This window comes from Schistocerca cancellata, chromosome 8, assembly GCF_023864275.1.
Source record: "Schistocerca cancellata isolate TAMUIC-IGC-003103 chromosome 8, iqSchCanc2.1, whole genome shotgun sequence".
NCBI classification, from domain to species: Eukaryota; Metazoa; Arthropoda; class Insecta; order Orthoptera; family Acrididae; genus Schistocerca; species Schistocerca cancellata.
In genome coordinates, this window is record NC_064633.1 from 364,623,665 (window position 1) to 364,644,570 (window position 20,906).

General features: G+C 45.1%; 1 protein-coding gene across 1 annotated transcript in view; it reads left to right on the top strand.

The window, feature by feature from the left end:
- Nucleotides 1–10,799: 10,799 nt before the first annotated feature.
- Nucleotides 10,800–20,906, top strand: part of LOC126095583 (uncharacterized) — a 56,972-nt gene continuing 46,865 nt past the window's right edge. Inside the window, exon 1 of the mRNA XM_049910357.1 lies at nt 10,800–11,906. Coding sequence (XP_049766314.1) covers nt 10,800–11,906 — 1,107 coding nt within the window. The remainder of the gene's footprint in view (nt 11,907–20,906) is intronic.

The window sequence follows — 20,906 nt, forward strand, 5'->3', positions numbered from 1 at the left end:
ACATTGAAGATATAAAATCCGTTAAAAGCACGCAGCAGTCTGTGTACAGAGCGGTCCAAAACAGATATTAGACATACCCACAAAATCAGTTAAAGGACGCAACAGTCTATGGACTGTGGCTCATACTAATATTTGAACACTGAAAAAGTACTTACCAGGTAACTGATCTTCATCTACTCGGCGACGCTTGCTGCTGCTGCTGCTGTGGCTGCTGTTGGTGTTGCCTGTAAGCTTCATTAAGCAATCGAAAGTACAGCTATTGAACACTGAACCAAGTACAGATGCAGACTGAGGAGGCGTTCGGTTGTGGTTTGGTTTATATAGTTTCTGTGACATCGAATCATGTCACTTATGCAGTAGCCAATAGGAGTGCAGCATTCTATGGGTGGGGGGTGCCTCGTCATGAATGAATGATCACTGCGCTCCTAGTGAGAAAACCTCGAACTTCTCATTTGATCATTGAATATCCAAGTGGTACATTCAGTTATGGAATATGATTAAAATTGGATTGGAACTAAGCACTTAGGTAATTCATACGTTAGATGTATGATCTGGGTGCCACATGTTCAGACTGGTTCAAATGGCTCTGAGCACTATGGGACTTAACTTCTGAGGTCATCAGTCCCCTAGAACTTAGAACTACTTAAACCTAACTAACCTATGGACACCACACACATCCATGCCCGAGGCAGGATTCAAACCTGCAACCGTAGCGATCGCTCGGTTCCAGACTGTAGCGCCACCTGGGTTCAGTTATAAATGTTTAGCATATTTGCAGAAGATGATCTATGGCGCCAGTACGAATGTGCAGGCTACAGGCTATGACGTTAGCATTCGCACACTTGCGGGCTATACACGCGGCGCATGTCCCGTTATAAACGCATGAGAGAGAAAGCATTGCACCATTTCTCTCGCTCAGCACCTGACTAGAGGGGTGACGCGTGTTAAACGTACTGTGAACGATGATCGTGGATTACATAATGGGATCGTGCTCTGGCTATGTCGAATACCACATGGCGACCAAAATGTTTCCTGCCATCTTGGATAACAGTACTCGCATCATCAGCTGACGTCATGGTAGCGCCCTTTGGTGGCGGTACTGGGTATTAGGCCACGTAGCAAACACACTGTTTGCCGCCATCTTGGATAACGGTACTTGCGTCATCACCTGATGTCATGACTGCTGTCTTGGAAGACAGCGACCTCTGGTGTTGGCGCTGTGTGCTAAGTCAGTTGGAGTCCTGACCACATGGTGAACTCACTGGTTGCCGCCATATTGGATTACATCACAGATGAGAGCACCCTCTGTTGGTGACAATGTTTACTAAATCAGTTGGAGTCCGGACCGCGTGGTGAACACACCGGATGGCCATATTGCATAAAATTGTTTAAATGAAGATTTATGTCCAAGTCCTTTTCACACGAATCCTTAGGAGTAGGTGCCGGTCGGTGACTGAGGTGAGTACGAGTGTTCTTTCTTTCGCGCCTTTTTCTTAGCTTAGTGCAGATACGTGAATTGATCTTTGTTTACCGCCAAAATTCAAACTTGGCGGTTGGGTGACTTAGGTTAGCCCAAGTGCCCTATCTTCAAGCGAAAATTCAAACTACTCGCCAAAAGCCACCATCTTAACTGATGTCATGGCAGCCATCTTGGATGATGTCATGCCAAGTCAACATGTCGTAGTCTTGGATGACGTCTTCGCCGCCATCTTGGATATATCTGGCAACAATGCAGAGTGCGCCAGAATGTAGGTTGTCCCAATACTAATATATATGTATGTGTAATAATCGAACAATTGACTGTTTGTCAAGCTCCAAGTCTGCCACAAAATAATGTTTGTGTGACTTCAGTATTGGTACTTAGCATTGCATTTTTCTTATGCTGTGGGGAAGACTGTTCATGGCACCAATTTCGTTACAACAAGAATTCATGCATTAATTCCAGTAGTGCAAGTGGTAATTATCTCTCATTAGGTAAATTTCATGCTGATTCATGCTCTTTGTGTTATCTGTTGGGCTGCCTCCCAGCACAGTTATTCCATCCTGACCAACAGACCTAACACACTTTCCCTACCTGGAAACTGGCGGCTCTGCGCTGGAGAGGAAGGCCCTCATGACAGGGAATTCAAGGGTATATTGTCTATATGTAAAAAAATCAGTTTGCAGAGGTTGGATTCCTCTTGCTCATCATTGTCTGCTGTTTGGGAAGATGCAAGTCTTGTAAGAAGTAATTACTTCAATCTCTTTTTATATTCTTAAAGCGCAAGGAGTACTGTCATGAAACTCTTATCACATGTGAAAATACACTCCTGGAAATGGAAATAAGAACACCGTGAATTCATTGTCCCAGGAAGGGGAAACTTTATTGACACATTCCTGGGGTCAGATACATCACATGATCACACTGACAGAACCACAGGCACATAGACACAGGCAACAGACCATGCACAATGTCGGCACTAGTACAGTGTATATCCACCTTTCGCAGCAATACAGGCTGCTATTCTCCCATGGAGACGATCGTAGAGATGCTGGATGTAGTCCTGTGGAACGGCTTGCCATGCCATTTCCACCTGGCGCCTCAGTTGGACCAGCGTTCGTGCTGGACGTGCAGACCGCGTGAGACGACGCTTCATACAGTCCCAAACATGCTCAATGGGGGACAGATCCGGAGATCTTGCTGGCCAGGGTAGTTGACTTACACCTTCTAGAGCACGTTGGGTGGCACGGAATACATGCGGACGTGCATTGTCCTGTTGGAACAGCAAGTTCCCTTGCCGGTCTAGGAATGGTAGAACGATGGGTTCGATGACGGTTTGGATGTACCGTGCACTATTCAGTGTCCCCTCGACGATCACCAGTGGTGTACGGCCAGTGTAGGAGATCGCTCCCCACACCATGATGCCGGGTGTTGGCCCTGTGTGCCTCGGTCGTATGCAGTCCTGATTGTGGCGCTCACCTGCACGGCGCCAAACACGCATACGACCATCATTGGCACCAAGGCAGAAGCGACTCTCATCGCTGAAGACGACACGTTTCCATTCGTCCCTCTATTCACGCCTGTCGCGACACCACTGGAGGCGGGCTGCACGATGTTGGAGCGTGAGCGGAAGACGGCCTAACGGTGTGCGGGACCGTAGCCCAGCTTCATGGAGACGGTTGCGAATGGTCCTCGCCGATACCCTAGGAGCAACAGTGTCCCTAATTTGCTGGGAAGTGGCGGTGCGGTCCCCTACGGCACTGCGTAGGATCCTACGGTCTTGGCGTGCATCCGTGCGTCGCTGCGGTCCGGTCCCAGGTCGACGGGCACGTGCACCTTCCGCCGACCACTGGCGACAACATCGATGTACTGTGGAGACCTCACGTCCCACGTGTTGAGCAATTCGGCGGTACGTCCACCCGGCCTCCCGCATGCCCACTATACGCCCTCGCTCAAAGTCCATCAACTGCACATACGGTTCACGTCCACGCTGTCGCGGCATGCTACCAGTGTTAAAGACTGCGATGGAGCTCCGTATGCCACGGCAAACTGGCTGACACTGACGGCGGCGGTGCACAAATGCTGCGCAGCTAGCGCCATTCGATGGCCAACACCGCGGTTCCTGGTGTGTCCGCTGTGCCGTGCGTGTGATCATTGCTTGTACAGCCCTCTCGCAGTGTCCGGAGCAAGTATGGTGGGTCTGACACACCGGTGTCAATGTGTTCTTTTTTCCATTTCCAGGAGTGTACAACATGAGCATATGGCATTGCTGGCCAGGAGGCCCCACACAGGGAAGTTCGGCCACCGAGTGTGAGTCTTGTTTTAGTTGACGCCACATTGGGCGACTCGTCTGCCGGTGATGAGTATGAAACGATGATGAGAACAACACAACACAACGTGCCCAGGAATCGAACCCAGGCCCACAGCAAGGGAGGTAAGCGCGTTACCACTCAGCTAAGCAGGTGAACAACACATCACATGTAATTATATGTAATTATGCTGTTAAAAATCGTTCAGTCGTGAAACGTGCGCTGTCGACTGGAACGCACAGAACACCATCCACTCTTGCGGGCCGAGGGACTCGGCCAGGCAACGTGCCAAACTACCTTCCCCATGCCTCCGCACTGGCTTACGGCACACGGCACGGTCACGCGGTAGCCAGTAAGCACTTCGTGTCGCATTGGAAATACCCCACCCCCGGCGCACGGATACTCTTTGTCGTTGAATACGAACTGCTTCAGGAGTTATTACATCTGGTGTTGGGGAATATTGTCATAAACATAACTTGGGGATATACAGGAACTAAATGTACCACTGCACAGAGAGAGAGAGCGCTTTGCGGATGACACAAGAACATTTAAACAATTTCACGTTTTATTCCGAGGAATACCTCCAACGCCACACTTGAACACACGCTTGTGAAACTGGTCCTGAGGCACTTCACGCGCTTTTGCAGGAAACACACTTGTCTTTGAGCACGAACTGCTTCAGGAGCTTCTAAATCCAATTGAATGTCGCTCTGAACACACTTTCAAAAAGATTGCTGCACAGTAACTTGCATCAATTTTGTAATATATACCGCCACTGACTCTAAAAAAAAGACTGCGGTATGCTTGTGAAACCTCTCAGTCTTCCTCCACTACTCCAAAACATTTCCATCCATAACAAATGATGTAAAGTATTTAAAGCGTCAATAAATTTGCAAACGTTGCTTTAAACAATTTACTTCAAATACACCCCCACACAAAACATTAAACTATCTTCCGTTACCGCACTATGAGATGGCGCTGTACTAGAGACGGACCGCCGATCCGCGTATTAATATGTAACGCAGCTAATGAGATTGCTGCTAACGTAGAACCTTTTCTCCTCGCGAATCACACTCGCGCAGTAATACCTGAACGCGCGAGGTATTATAACGAGTGTACAGACCTCCGATTAGTCAGTCTGCATTAGTCTGCAGTCAAGTTTCAGTCTGCGCCTAATAAGATTATCATATTCCTGTACATAGCCATGAAGAGAAATGTATAGACACTTTGTCAAGTATCAGAGATATGTGAGAATAAGATTAACGTAGCAATACCAAAGGAACTTCAGATTGTCAATTGTAAATAGCATCCAGAACCAAGTTAAGTTATTTATACGCTTATTATTATTTTAATAAATGTGTGTGAAAATTAATCAAGTTCTGTTTAAAGTTGGTCACCGTCAATCTGCTACTCTAAGCGTGCAAGTGGCATTTCTATCGTCTGACCTAACGGCAGAAGATAAAAACGCCACGATAAGACCACGAGACATATTGCTGACACTCGCCTACTTCATTACAGCGACAAGTCAAATAATCTGATGGTGTGTGTACCGAAGGTCTTACAGTAAGCACACCACACTTACACACTACTTAACCTAAATTATCCTAAGGACAAACACATACACCCATGCCCGAGGGAGGACTCGAACCTCCGCTGGGATAAGCCTCACAGTCCATGACTGCAGCGCCTCAGACCGCTCGGCTAATCCGACGCGGCGTCAAAATTATTAAAATAATAATTCGGAACCAGATTAGACTAAACATTACACCTGCAGATAATTAACAAAATAAACAAACAGCAGCCAAATAATAAAACTTGAAATGTCATTTAAATTTTAAGAGGGATAACCTAATACGCAGTTATACTCCGTTAATTTCATCAGTGGAACTGCCATCTTCAATATTGACGAGTAGCCGGTCAACAATACAATCTACGAAACCATCAAAGTGCCATAGTTTGTCTTCTACTTTTACTACATGTTGTTCTGCATCTCACCTGCATTCAGCAGTGTCGTGTGACTGAACTTCGTGCATTAATTTTAGCACGTCTAGTACTTTAAACGTCGTATTATTTCTTGCGACGTATCCGTTAACTTGGCTTCCAATTAAGTTCTATGGGGTTCAAATTGCAGTGGTACGGCGGTAACCTAACGACACTGTGACCCGCAGACTGCGCCGTTTCATCAAATGTGCTGATCTACAGCGTCAAGGTTCAACCTATACCAGTAATTGAAGCTTAACTGCAGTAGGACCGACGTGTGCTCTCTTTTCCGTTAGCCTATTTACAATGTCTTCCTTCCTCAAAGAAAAAAAAAATGGTTCAAATGGCTCTGAGAACTATGGGACTTAACATCTGTGGTCATCAGTCCCCTAGAACTTAGAACTACTTAAACCTAACTAACCTAAGGACATCACACACATCCATGCCCGAGGCAGGACTCGAACCAGCGACCGTAGCAGTCGCGCGGTTCCGGACTGAGCGCCTAGAACCGCTAGACCACCGCGGCCGGCTTCCTCCAAGATTACTGTCACTTACGTTCAACCTCAACACTCTGATGTGTAGCATTGTCCACAATTGTAGCACTGTTGGGATCTAATTTGGATGAATATCTCTGAATCATTTTAGGAACACTCCATCATTCATGTCTTCATGATAATCTCCAGTCTTTTTTTACTCGAAAATCAATTCAACGCCTTCCACAAAACCACATTTGCTTCGTATATGCGCTATATTTAGCCTCTTTCCTATTCCTTTCTGATTTTGTGAACCCCAGGGCAGAACTGCAAGAAATGCTTGTCTCTTATCAGTCACTGTTTCACTGTTTTGTCAGTCCACATTTTTTGTGTAACATGTCCAGCTACGTCAAGGTAATGAATCGCCCGTTTCTTGCATCTGAACATTTAATCTGCCGGAGGTAAGGCCTCCTCTACAAAGCAGTATCCTCCCTATCTGTAATAACACTATTTCGTTTTCTACTTTAGAATTCAAAACCAATATCCTTTATCATTTTATAATTGTTGTTCATTTAAAAGTAGGCAAGTCACCGTCATTATTTACCGCTTGAGGTACCTTGTTTATTGCAGGCGCTTCGCTCCTGAAGAAAAATGCATGCACTTTTGAGCGCACAGCATTTTAAACAAAAACGTAAAAATTTTCCTAAAACACGATTGAAATTTTCTTATCTTTCATGGAATTGACAGCTTACCAGTAGTGTGTCTTTCTTTACACGTACACAGTACACTTGTCACAGAAACACCGTTAAACTCGGGTGTCATTGCTGGAAGTTCTTTTAACGGTAGCGATGGACGTTTTACAATAACTTCTCAAAAACATTGATAACCATCAATTTTTCAGCGGTTTTGAACGATGAACACAATGCAGTTTCAGCCATTTTCACCGTACACATGGGAACCACGAACGAGTGAAAAGCATCTCAACGACTGCCCACGTAATTGTTTCTTAGGTATGCACAATGGGAGAGGATCTTTGCACGCTCCTGCCCTCAGGGTGTTTCTTCAGAATGACATATATACCACTTACAAACTGACGAATGGTGACACACACTCCATTTAATCTCAAGTGTACAACACACGATGTCATTTCGATAAACATTAAAAAAAATTAACATAAAGTGCAATCTAAACCACAACCTTGCGTATACTTTCGTCTGTTACTATATCCACTACGCTACCACAACTATATGCTTCTAATTATATTTTTCTAACATAACTGTACCGTACTTCTCAAATGTATTAAAAAGAAGGTGAAAACTTAAGGGTTACGGCATTTCATGTTGCAAGAACGAATTGAGAGAGTATTTACAAACCAAGCCAGCATGTACCGATCGTAACTAACCATAATTTGTGCACAAAATTGTCTAAGGAAAGTGATTGTACACTGTGATTTGAAATAAGAAATACGTGGCGTAAGCATTTAGCTTACTGATCGGTAAAACCATTGCTGTCTCTTAAAGGTTCAGTAGTGGTAGTATAACACGAAATGTGGGTCTATTTCCAATGCTGTAACAACACACGTGAACGTATGCTAGACCGCTGACAAAATGCCGCGCATGTATTTGTTTACATCAGGATCACTCTTATAATTAACAGAGTACATTTTTGATCTTCGTGGATCATCTTCAAATCTCTGTAGTCGTTTGAGCAGCCTGTCATGTTTGTATCGGAACTACACATCAGAATACAAACATGACGGGCTGCTCACGCAATTTCATAGACCTGAAGATGATCGATGGAGACAGAAACTTGGCATACTGCATAAAAGAAACGTGTAACTGGGACTGAAAAAATGGTGTATTAAAACTGTTTTAAACTTCATTACAGTTTCTGATTTTCTCGTGACGAATTTGTGAGACGTAGTAAGTGCACGTTAAAAATTTGTAAAAGTAACAAAGGCGTTGTGAGGCTTTAATGTAGTAGGTACTTGAAAAGGTTGGAATACTGTTTGGACTTAGAAGTACTGATGAATAAAGTGACCGTGATACTGACTGTACCATTCAGATGATCGGAAGGTAGTTCTTCCGGCAAGGCAACAGAATCTACTCGCACTACAGATGAAACCATAATTCAAAGACTACAGATTTATACAGAGTACAGTTCGGTCTACGGCACTCAAAAAATCATAGTTGCTAAGTGATATGTATAGGACTTCCAAGCATAAGACACTACGCTAATATTTCTTCAGTCTCAATTTTTTTTTTTTTTTGGTCAATTGAATGTACCTTTCTCAGTGGTGACGTTATTACGTTGTCGATAGACACTAGCGCCCTCGCTGCACAGTAAATAATGATAGTTTCTTTCCTGTGTTGTGTGAGTCTTACCATTCCCAAGTGTCACATTCGTAACTAGAGACTGTCACGTCGTAGGATCGAGCTGGCGTGAGCCAAACGAGTGAACAAACATTAGTGGCAAGCAAAATGCTTAATCTGTACTGCTACAAGAACGTAAGCATCAATATGCTCACTGGCGCGAGAAGCTATCAATCACGATCGTGACGTCGGCTAATGTTTCAGCTAATGGTATGATCGGTGAGCTTGGTATGAACAGTAGCAGTAAAGGCAACACAACATGGAACAACGCTAACATAACGCAGAACGGCAACTGTGTAATTAAACTGCGGGCAGAATAACGAAATGATTGACAATAGCGCATAGTCGAGCATGGAATGGGGAGACTTTGTCGATTCGTCGTTACCGGCACACGCAGCATGACTGTGATAGTAACAGTAATGTGTTTACTTACTGAATACATTCACACGCTCCTCTGTTATGTCACAGAAGTAAAGCTGCTATTTACGCATCAGAAATTCGATTAAAAAGCTATATAAAATGGGCACATTTGGGACTATACTCGCTATGAATTCTTGTGATGATTTCATACATGTTCGGTTAATTTTCATATTTACAAGTTGGGGTCCACTTTGAACGTTCTTGAAATGATAAATACATGCGTTTTGCTTCGTCGTGGCCAAGTAGCAGAGTTTGTTAAGTGGCAGTCTATTAGCTCAACACCTTGCTTCCAGCTGCAGACATTGTATACACGAAAAATACTGCATTGCAAGGTGCTTTGTGTTCGACCTCAAGCTACACACTTCCACTTTCACCCCACTTTTCTCTCCGCTTTAATACTGCCTGAATTGAGCTAGTTCTCAAGTCAGAAGGCATCAAAGACTTACCACGCCTGCAGGATGATTAGCTGTAATGAGTTTCGGGGCTAAAGACGACTACTTTACTGCAAGTTGTCAGAAGAAAATAGTATCGCATTGTGCATATACGTAAAGTGAATAAGAATAGCGACTTATAATTAACGTTCATGGCAACATCAATGTAAACAGACAAATAATTCTGACTCAGTGAAAAGCCAAACGCAAGCAATTTTCCAAAATATACAAGCACGTACGTCTTGGAATAGAGCACAAATGTAGGCACAGATGCATCGCGCAACTAATCTGATTAATAATATGTCGGCACAGTTGAGAACATGATGTATCAACTTTCCGCACATTCTTTTAGAAGATGCCAGCCAATTACGATCTGTTGTGGTCTTAGAGTAACAAAAGAGAAAGCATAAAGCCGATTTAAGGGATGGTGTGAACGGATATGTACTTTGGGGGCCGAGAAATTAGCTATTTTAGATGCTATCAAACGAGTCATAGCAAGTTTTGGTAAAAATTGTTATCAAAACATCCAGACCACGTACATCCAACAGTGCCAGAGTATACTTCATAACGAGACAAAAAGCAACGGGTGTCATCTCGGAAGCCGTTATGGAGTTCAGCCAATAAAATCACAAAGGGTTTGTCTATTAGGACGAAGTTGACAGTTTCTGTTCGCATAAAATGATCTTTGGGTGTCAAGTACGTTAGTTGAGAGTAGATGACTGGTGAATGCTTGTTTGTCTTTGTGGTATAGAAGCAACTGTGGGAAGGGATAGCGTGAAATCCGGAACTAGAATGTATCCTGATGTTGTCGAACAAAACCAAGGATATCGCCAAGGTTAAGTTCCTCGTTTGAGCTACGATCATCATCATCAACCTGTCGCAAGATCTCATTCCACAAGTAACAGCAGAGAGATTTGCAATTTAAACTAGCATATCATTGTCCAGACTGAAGTTCAAATGGTTCAAATGGCTCTGAGCACTATGGGACTCAACTGCTGAAGTCATTAGTCCCCTAGAACTTAGAACTAGTTAAACCTAATTAACCTAAGGACATCACAAACATCCATGCCCGAGGCAGGATTCGAACCTGCGACCGTAGCGGTCTTGCGGTTCCAGGCTGCAGCGCCTTTAACCGCACGGCCCCAGACTGAAGTCCAGGAACAGTATTCCACCTCGTATCCTCTACTCGTCATCACAATTCTGGTGCTGAAAATTTCTGCCATCACCAGAAGTGAAACTAATTGCCAGAGAATCGAGAACTGCCATTTTAGTTTGCGTTTAAGACCTCGGCTACAAAGTTAGGTAGCGTTGCCAAGTAAAATCGAGTAGTTAACATGCGAATGTTGAGCCGTGTCACCTTTCTCGTGTGGATATGCTCCCAAACTACTGGGACGCCACGTTCAGCACGGAAGAGAACTCTGGAAGTACCTGACGAAGCTTTCGGTGTGGTGAAAGACGTCGAACTCATACTGGACAAAGCAGTCAGAGAAGGCGATCGTGTACTCGTGTTGACAGCAAATGAGACTACTGGAGCTCTGAAGTCTATATGCCTGAAAACACTGTCGCTTCTGCCAGTGACTGTGATGTTGGCAAGTGATTTAAAAAATTCCTTTGAATTATCGGACGATTTCAATGTAGTGAGAAGGTACAAAAGAGTGTGCGAAAGAGTTAGCATTAATTATCTTGTGTTCTTCATAGATATTGTGTCAGAGTCGTCTTTGCGTGGAAGCTTGCAAACACTAATTGGCCACTATTGCTGGAATAATAGAGGACGGATAGTTCTGTTACGCACTGACAGATCGACAAACTTCGGCGCTGCAAGGAGAGATCTACGTTTGCTCTGGAGCAACTACGTTGTAAATGCTGCATCAGTTATACTGTCTGACAGGTACAGTCCTAGGGTCCTGACATATAACGGATTCTTGGAGGAGCAAACTGGCACGGGGTGGCTCGAAGGAGGTGAACTGTTTCCGGACAAACTGCAGGACCTGCACGGGCACGGGGTCAGAACGAGCATATTTCCATTCTACGACAAGGTTGTTAGGAGTGGTGCGGATACGTTCGCGGGGCCGGACGCGTGGGAAGTAGAGGCGGTGGTGAGCGCTATGGGGGGCAGGACCGTGTTCCTACTGCCGAGGAGGTGGGAGGAGGAATTCGTGGGGATGACGGAGGAGCTGACCACAGGGCGAGCGGACGTGGGCGCCAACGGGGCGCAGCTGGGGACGGCGCCGTCCACGGACGCCGACGTGGAGGCGGGCGCGCCGCGGCGCTTCAGCTCGGTGTGCGCCGCCGTGCCGGCGGCCGGTGACGCCCCCGCCGCCCTCCACCTGCTGCGGCCCTTCTCCCCGCCAGTGTGGGCCGCCGTCGCCGCCGCCGCTGCCGCCGCCGCTGCCTGCAGGCTCCTCGTGCTCGCCACAGCCTCTCCACCGCCAGACGTGCAGGTGCGCTTTGTCATGTTCAACATGTGATATCATTCTTCGCTCTTTTCGTAAATCAAAGATCGATTGCGAGTACTACGTCTCGCCGGCCGTCGTGGCCGAGCGGTTCTAGGCGCTTCAGTTTGGAACCGCGCGACCGCTGCGGTCGCTGGTTCGAATCCTGCCTCGGGCATGGATGTGTGTGTTGTCCTTAGGTTAGTTAGGTTTAAGTAGTTCTAAGTTCTAGGGAAAGCGTTTCTGAAGAAGAGAAATTTGTTAACATCGAGTATAGATTTAAGTGTCAGGAAATCGTTTCTGAAAGTATTTGTATGGAGTGTAGCCATGTATGGAAGTGAAACATGGACGATAAATAGTTTGGACAAGAAGAGAGTAGAAGCTTTCGAAATGTGGTGCTACAGAAGAATGCTGAAGATTAGATGGGTAGATCACATAACTAATGAGGAGGTATTGAATATAATTGGGGAGAAGAGGGGTTTGTGGCACAACTTGACTAGAAGAAGGGACCGGTTGGTAGGACATGTCCTGAGGCATCGAGGGATCACAAATTTAACATTGGAGGGCAGCGTGGAGGGTAAAAATCGTAGAGGGAGACCAGGAGATGAATACACTAAGCAGATTCGGAAGGATGTAGGTTGCAGTAAGTACTGGGAGATGAAGAAGCTTGCACAGGATAGAGCAGCATGGAGAGCTGCATCAAACCAGTCTCAGGACTGAAGACAACAACAACAAGTTCAAGGGGACTGATGACCTCAGATGTTAAGCCCCATTGTGCTCAGAGCCATTTGAGTACTACGTCTATTCCTTTGTTCGTCAGACGAATGGCTAAAACTAGGAAGTGCCACAGAGTGCGGCTGGTGTTCGTCTGAAATTTGAAATCGGTGGCTGGCGTTCGACTGAAAAATGGAAATCGGTCACGTGATGTTCCTCGCTCGCTGCTCTTGAAACGCCAATTGATTGATGGTATTTGGGTTGTTCCTGTATTATACGAGGGTGGTTTGAAAAGTTCTCGGAACGGAATAGAGAAAAAGTACTTACATCAGTTGCCTTGTAGATTAGTGCACTTGGTCCAACGATATTCCAGTGCCTTCATACCATCTCGAAAACGAGTTTCCTTCAGGCCTGCAAAATAGTTGTCAACTCCGGCTATCAATGCTTCGTTTGAAGTGAATCTTTGTCCACCAAGAGAAATTTTCAGTTTTTGGACGAGATGAAGGCCTGACGGAGCCATGTCAGGTGAATAAGGCGGGTGTGGCAACAATTCATACCTTAGTTCGTGCAATTTTGCCATGGTGAAGGAACATGTTTTTGATCCAACGTCAAGAGTCGCGGCCCCCATCTTGCAGATAATTTTTCATTTGTAATTCTTCAGTTAAAATGTGATATACCCTTTCAGATGACATCTGGCGAGCGTGAGCAATTTCACGCACTTTCAATCGGCGATCCTCCATGACCATTTTGTGCACTTTTGCAATGATTTCTGGAGTAGTGACACATCTTGGCCGACCACTGCGCGGATCATGATCTAAGCTCTCCCAAAAAAATAAAACTCCTCCCGAACAGGGCATGGAGGCCCAACGGTACCGACCGGCTGCCGTGTCATCCTCAGGCCACAGGCGTCACTGGATGCGGATATGAAGGGGCATGTGGTCAGCACACCGCTCTCGCGGCCGTATATCATCAGTTTTCGAGACCGGATCTAAGCTCTCCCAACCAAATTTAAATTCACTTGTCCACTTGGCAACAGTTGAATATGAAGGAGCAGAATCCCCCAGTGTACACTCCTGGAAATTGAAATAAGAACACCGTGAATTCATTGTCCCAGGAAGGGGAAACTTTATTGACACATTCCTGGGGTCAGATACATCACATGATCACACTGACAGAACCACAGGCACATAGACACAGGCAACAGACCATGCACAATGTCGGCACTAGTACAGTGTATATCCACCTTTCGCAGCAATGCAGGCTGCTATTCTCCCATGGAGACGATCGTAGAGATGCTGGATGTAGTCCTGTGGAACGGCTTGCCATGCCATTTCCACCTGGCGCCTCAGTTGGACCAGCGTTCGTGCTGGACGTGCAGATCGTGTGAGACGACGCTTCATCCAGTCCCAAACATGCTCAATGGGGGACAGATCCGGAGATCTTGCTGGCCAGGGTAGTTGACTTACACCTTCTAGAGCACGTTGGGTGGCACGGGATACATGCGGACGTGCATTGTCCTGTTGGAACAGCAAGTTCCCTTGCCGGTCTAGGAATGGTAGAACGATGGGTTCGATGACGGTTTGGATGTACCGTGCACTATTCAGTGTCCCCTCGACGATCACCAGTGGTGTACGGCCAATGTAGGAGATCGCTCCCCACACCATGATGCCGGGTGTTGGCCCTGTGTGCCTCGGTCGTGTGCAGTCCTGATTGTGGCGCTCACCTGCACGGCGCCAAACACGCATACGACCATCATTGGCACCAAGGCAGAAGCGACTCTCATCGCTGAAGACGACACGTCTCCATTCGTCCCTCCATTCACGCCTGTCGCGACACCACTGGAGGCGGGCTGCACGATGTTGGGGCGTGAGCGGAAGAAGGCCTAACGGTGTGCGGGACCGTAGCCCAGCTTCATGGAGACGGTTGCGAATGGTCCTCGCCGATACCCCAGGAGCAACAGTGTCCCTAATTTGCTGGGAAGTGGCGGTGCGGTCCCCTACGGCACTGCGTAGGATCCTACGGTCTTGGCGTGCATCCGCGCGTCGCTGCGGTCCGGTCCCAGGTTGACGGGCACGTGCACCTTCCGCCGACCACTGGAGACAACATCGATGTACTGTGGAGACCTCACGCCCCACGTGTTGAACAATTCGGCGGTACGTCCACCCGGCCTCCCGCATGTCCACTATACGCCCTCGCTCAAAGTCCGTCAACTGCACATACGGTTCACGTCCACGCTGTCGCGGCATGCTACCAGTGTTAAAGACTGCGATGGAGCTCCGTATGCCACGGCAAACTGGCTGACACTGACGGCGGCGGTGCACAAATGCTGCGCAGCTAGCGCCATTCGACGGCCAACACCGCGGTTCCTGGTGTGTCCGCTGTGCCGTGCGTGTGATCATTGCTTGTACAGCCCTCTCGCAGTGTCCGGAGCAAGTATGGTGGGTCTGACACACCGGTGTCAATGTGTTCTTTTTTCCATTTCCAGGAGTGTATTCTGGAAATCGGCATGAATGTCGTTTTTTTTCATATCTTTCTTTACGAAGTATTTAATCGCTGCTCGAATCTAGATTTTTTCCGTCTTCGCAAATCACTACGCGGGAACAACAACAAAGCCACGTCACCGCCACAGCTGTCTTCCAAGAGCACTGACTTGGCACCTGTTTACAGGCAACAGTCCAATGAATATCAAGTGAGCAACTCGTTGTGCTAGCGCTGGTCTCTCGCCGTGATTCCGAGAAATTTTCAAACCACCCTCGTAACTTGTGTGGTATGACAGTATTCCGTTTCAGAGCAACGCCGCATCGAAGATTTTTCAAAATCACATCACACTACATACAGTCTGTTATAATTAAATGACAGTTAATGGCACATCGACTGTAAAAGTCCTATGAAGATTTTAAGATGGGCGGTAATAATGCACAAAATTGTATACGATGTTTATGTTCAGTGACGTGCAGTTAATAGGTTATATGGACGGCAGGTTCGCGTCTTCGTATACGCTAATTGTTACAGTGAGGAAGCGCTGTAACAAATGAGTCTGAAAAGGCCACGCGCAGATTCGCGGTTTGAGGGGGGGGGGGGTCTTGATGCTCAGTTCCTATTTGAGCTAGGTATATGGAGTAAAATGCTTTTCTTTTAGCCAGTACCAGTGGGCACTTGTATAGAAATTCGAACATCTGTCTGACTGTAGCTATGTTTCAGTGCATTAAGCAATGTTTTAAAGACAAACCAGAGCTGGTGCCGGACTGTGTGGATCAATTAATTCCTTTTGCGTACGACTTTTTTTGTCCTGAAAATAATGCTGAGCTAATGGCACCATTTGAATGTGTACCATTCCCATTTTAAGTGCAAAAATAGTTGCCCTTGCTCGGATTTTGTATGCAAAAACAGTCACTCTTAAATATCTCCGAACTGGAGCGTGCCACTTCCGTACCTTAAACTTACACGAATTGGTTCAAACTTTGCAAGAAGGTAGATAAATGCATAAAGTCGAAACGAAATTTTTTATCCAATAATCTTTGCCGGCCAGTGTGGCCGAGCGGTTCTAGGCGCTACAGTCTGCAACCGCGCGACCGCTACGGTCGCAGGTTCGAATCCTGCCTCGGGCATGGACGTGTGTGATGTCCTTAGGTTAGTTAGGTTTAAGTAGTTCTAAGTTCTAGGGGACTGATGACCTCAGATGTTGAGTCCCATAGTGCTCAGAACCGCCGGCCGCGGTGGTCTAGCGGTTCTGGCGCTGCAGTCCGGAACCGCGGGACTGCTACGGTCGCAGGTTCGAATCCTGCCTCGGGCATGGGTGTGTGTGATGTCCTTAGGTTAGTTAGGTTTAAGTAGTTCTAAGTTCTAGGGGACTTATGACCTAAGATGTTGAGTCCCATAGTGCTCAGAGCCATTTGAACCATTTTTTTGCTCAGAACCAATAATCTTTATCCGTTGTCGAGATACTATGGTTTAAAGTCAAGTTAAATATAGCACGTAAAATTCGTTCTTACGTGAATTGAGGGCACGGAAAAGGATTAAAGTGAATCAAATAAATAAAAAAAATGCTTTCTTACGGTAAAATTGAATACTCGCTTTCAAAATGTATCTTCAGTTGGATTTTACGTACAAAAAACTCGTTTTTTGTCAGGTTTTGTTTTAACGCATGCCACTTCTGTGTTTCAGACTTGTGCGAATCACTTCAAATTTTTGTAAAAAGGTAACCAAATACATATCATTTGTGGTCGTCCTGTTGTTTTTTGAGAACTTTATCCATTGCTACGATATAAGCAAAATACAATAAAAAAGCCCAGGCTGTATCAGTCGTTGCCAAATCAACAAAATTAACTTAATTAGTGTCTATAATGGCACTAGCTTATCTCAACCAGAGTTGTACTTTACTAGCAGTGAATATTGTACTTTACATCAGTCTGCAATAGGATTATTACTGATGAGATTTTACCCGCAACACATGTACTCTATCCAAAATAAGTGAAATTTCCAGTTCATGTAAGTAAAGAACCGTATTAATCGACTTGTGCATTTGTGCTGTAGAAAGAGGACACCGGCTACCCGTAACAACATCCTCTCCCTTGCTTCCTTGCGGTACAAGACTCTACACACGAGTGTCCTTATTTGTATATATTGTACGAGTGACTCTGCTCCTTTGAAAGGTTAACTCTGACTTTCTCGAAGACTCGGACAGATATCACTGTATTCATGGTAGCTTTATCATACACTTAAAATTGTGATCCTAAAGTGTGGTAGCCATTCTGGCAGACGAGTTACAGGGTGGCCAAGATAGAAGAGGACCCATGTTATCGTCGTATTTGAAGCTATCTGAGTGGTGTTATTTCTTAATGCTAGGACGGCGCTCAAGCGGTGTCACGTGATGCCAAGCGGCGATTTAGTGATCAGTGCTGTGTTGCCAGTAGTCATTTTTAAGCTTGTTGTTAAGTACAACTCTGCAGAATGCCTGTTTCAATCGAACAAAGAGTGTTTGCTGCTGAAACTCTCTTAGAGTTTAAATTGTTTAAAACGTTAAATGAAAGGTTCACGATAAAATATCCAGAGACAGCTGCTTCTGCAAAAAGTGTTGTACAAAAATTGATCATTAAATCTAGAGCAACAATTTCAGTCGCTAACGCCAAACGTGACCATGTAAAGAAAGTTTATTCGCCGAAAATGTTGAACGTGTTCACGGACTATGGTAAGAAGTCCACCGAAATGAACTAGACATCTATCCTCTCAACCAAACATCAAAACGAATGTCATACCAGGACACGCTAAAGCTGTTACAGAATCGAGAATACAAAGTAAGAGTGATGCAAGCATTAAAACTTAAGGATTACGCACAATGACAACACTAGTTCGAATGGTTACTCACACATGTCGCTGATGGTTATCTGTATCCAAAACTTTACTTCAGCTCAGACGAAGCACGGTTTCACCTTAGCCCATGCCCGAACTCTCAAAACACACGCTATTAGCCAGGAAACAATTCCAGAGAACTCTTTGAGATGCCTCAGCATGCTTTGAAAGTACGCTTTTGGTGTGCAGTGTCAGGCCAATGAATTGTAGGCACCATTTTCCTTAACAACACCGTGAACTCTCAACTGTATGTAACGGAACTGTTGGAAACCATTCACGGCGTAGCTAACGGAGGAAGAACGAGAGTATGCGTTTTCCCAGCAAGATGGTGCTACGGCGCATAATTCACGTTTTCAATGTCATACGTCCATGAAGCCTTCAGAGAGCAACGTACAGTTTCCGCAGGCTTATGGCCTACCAGACCCTCGACATGTCTACCTGTTATTTTTATTTGTGGGGTAGGTTAAAGCATAAAATCTACAGTAAAGGCTCTCATACATTTGAAGAATTGAAAGCAAACATTCGCAATGCGACTGTGGAAATCACAACATATGAATTGGCAAAAGTTTCCAGAAACGTGTTGAGACGTGCTAAGTTGCTTACCAATGTTTATTGTGAACATTTTCAGCATCTCTTATGAACTATGGCGTTATTGAATGTTTAGTACGTAGCTTTTCATGTTAATAATTTATTACTCTGTATTACGTATTTCGAATAAACAAGTGAATTGTCTGTATGTAGTTTATAGGACATGGGGCTTCTTTTATTTTGGCCAGCCTGTAAATCAGAAGCTCATTATATCTTCATTCACTCACATACACAGCACAGGAGGAATGACTGCTTAAACGTCTTCTTGTATGGGGTAATCAGTCTAATATTGACTTTAAAATCTCTGTGGCGGTCATACACTGAGGGCCGAAGAATATCTTTATGTCCTTCACTTAATACTGGTTCTCGAAACTTTTTGTTATAATTAGGATTTTGTTGGGTAATTGGCATCTCTCATCAAATATCTGCCAATTCAGGGTTTTCAGCAATTTGGTGATGCTCTTCCACAAGTCAAACAAATCTGTGACCATTCGTGATGTCGTTATTTGGATACATTTAATATCCCCCATTAGTAATTTTTGATATGGATCCCACTTATTTCAGCAATATCGTAAACTAGGACACATTAATGTTTTGTAAGCAGCCTTCTTTAATAGTTCTTGGAGCACACTGATACACAGTATAGAGCTGTATCTTTTTCAGTTTGAGTAGAAGTTATCTAGGACGGATACGAGCACAGGTAAAAATCTCATGACACATTACTTACAGTGATATGATAACGACATAACGATAAGTAGAAGTTATCAAGGCCCACTTCAAGGCAGAATAGATGTAAGACAAGGTCATGGGTTAGGACTTTCGGTCTCAGGTTACTCACTTCGGTGACATAATCAAAGCCACCCCAATTCTCCTCCATCAGGGCTACTACCAGAAACTGATAAAGATCAACCCATACACATTAGGCAAGTGTCCTATTTATATTCAAGGTTATGACGTAACATGATACTGACCATGTTATATGAAATTGGTTTTAATCCTCTGGGCGTATAGGACCACATTAAAATGCCGAGAAACACCTGGACCAATAAGATTCGAGCTCCTCGTCACCCTTATCATTCTTCATAATTAGTTCAGTTGCGTAGCCTTCTTCTTTCGAAGTTTGTGTATCATGAGAAGAGGTTCAAGTTTGTAATTAGCAATAATTCGATAGTGAAAGGACAACTGTCCACTACCCAGAAGTCTGTCCGTTTGCATCTCACAGCATCATGAAGGTGATGCAGACACTGTCGGTAGTACTCGTTATTAACATTGGTACCTTCTGTGGTATGTTCGTGACGAACCACGCCACTGGAATCAAAAAAGACAGTCATCATGACTTTAACATTGCTGCAGACCTGCCTTGCTTTTTGGGTCTTGGGGATGATGGATGCTTCCGCTGTGATGACTGGAACACTGTTTCGAGACTATACCCATAAACCCAGGACTCATCATCAGTGATCACTGAGTTAAGAAAGTTGGGATTACTGTTCACAGTGTCCAGCATGTCTTGCGGGATCTCCCAACAAAATTGTGTCTGCTCAGTTGTTAGAAACTTGGCACAAAATTTGCTGCGATCCTCGTGAGGCCCAAATGTTCCCTTAAAATGGAATGAATGAACCCAATATTAATTTTAACGTCGTATATAAGTTCTCTGATCGTGATTCGTCCATCCTGCGTTACGAGGTCCCTTACATGATCAATAACAACATCATTTGCAGAGATTGAGGGCCTATCTGAACGTGCTTCACTCTTCACTGATGAGCGCCCATTTATGAAGCGCTTCTACCACTCCTTTGTCTAAGTAGAACCTATTGCTTCGTCCCCAAACACTTGTTGAATCGTAAGGATTGTTTCAACTTAAGAATCGCCAAGCATAAAACAAAATTTGATGAAATGACTTTGTTCCAGTTTTTCTGTCATTTTTTCCACAACACGAAATCCGACAACTACCAATAACGCATGTTCACTTGTCAGTGACTAGCCAGCGACTAGTTGTTTCCACAGTCAGGAAAAAAATTAGGCATATGTACTACGAATGCCTACAGATGTGCCGCGCGGGGTAGCCGCCCGGTCCAGGGCGCCTTGTCACGGTCCGTGCGGCTCCCCACGTCGGAGGTTCGAGTCATCCCTCGGGCATGGGTGTGTGTGTTGTCCATAGTGTAAGTTAGTTTAAGTTAGATTAAGTAGTATGTAGGCTTAGGGAGCGATGACCTCAGAGTTTGGTCCCATAAGACCTTACCTCAAATTTCCAGTTTTCCTACAAATGTAGAGAGCACGCATGACTTGATACCATTACTGGTTTCAAGAGTAAACAGTAAGGTCTGATACTCAATCAGGCTTACATACTTAGATACACAC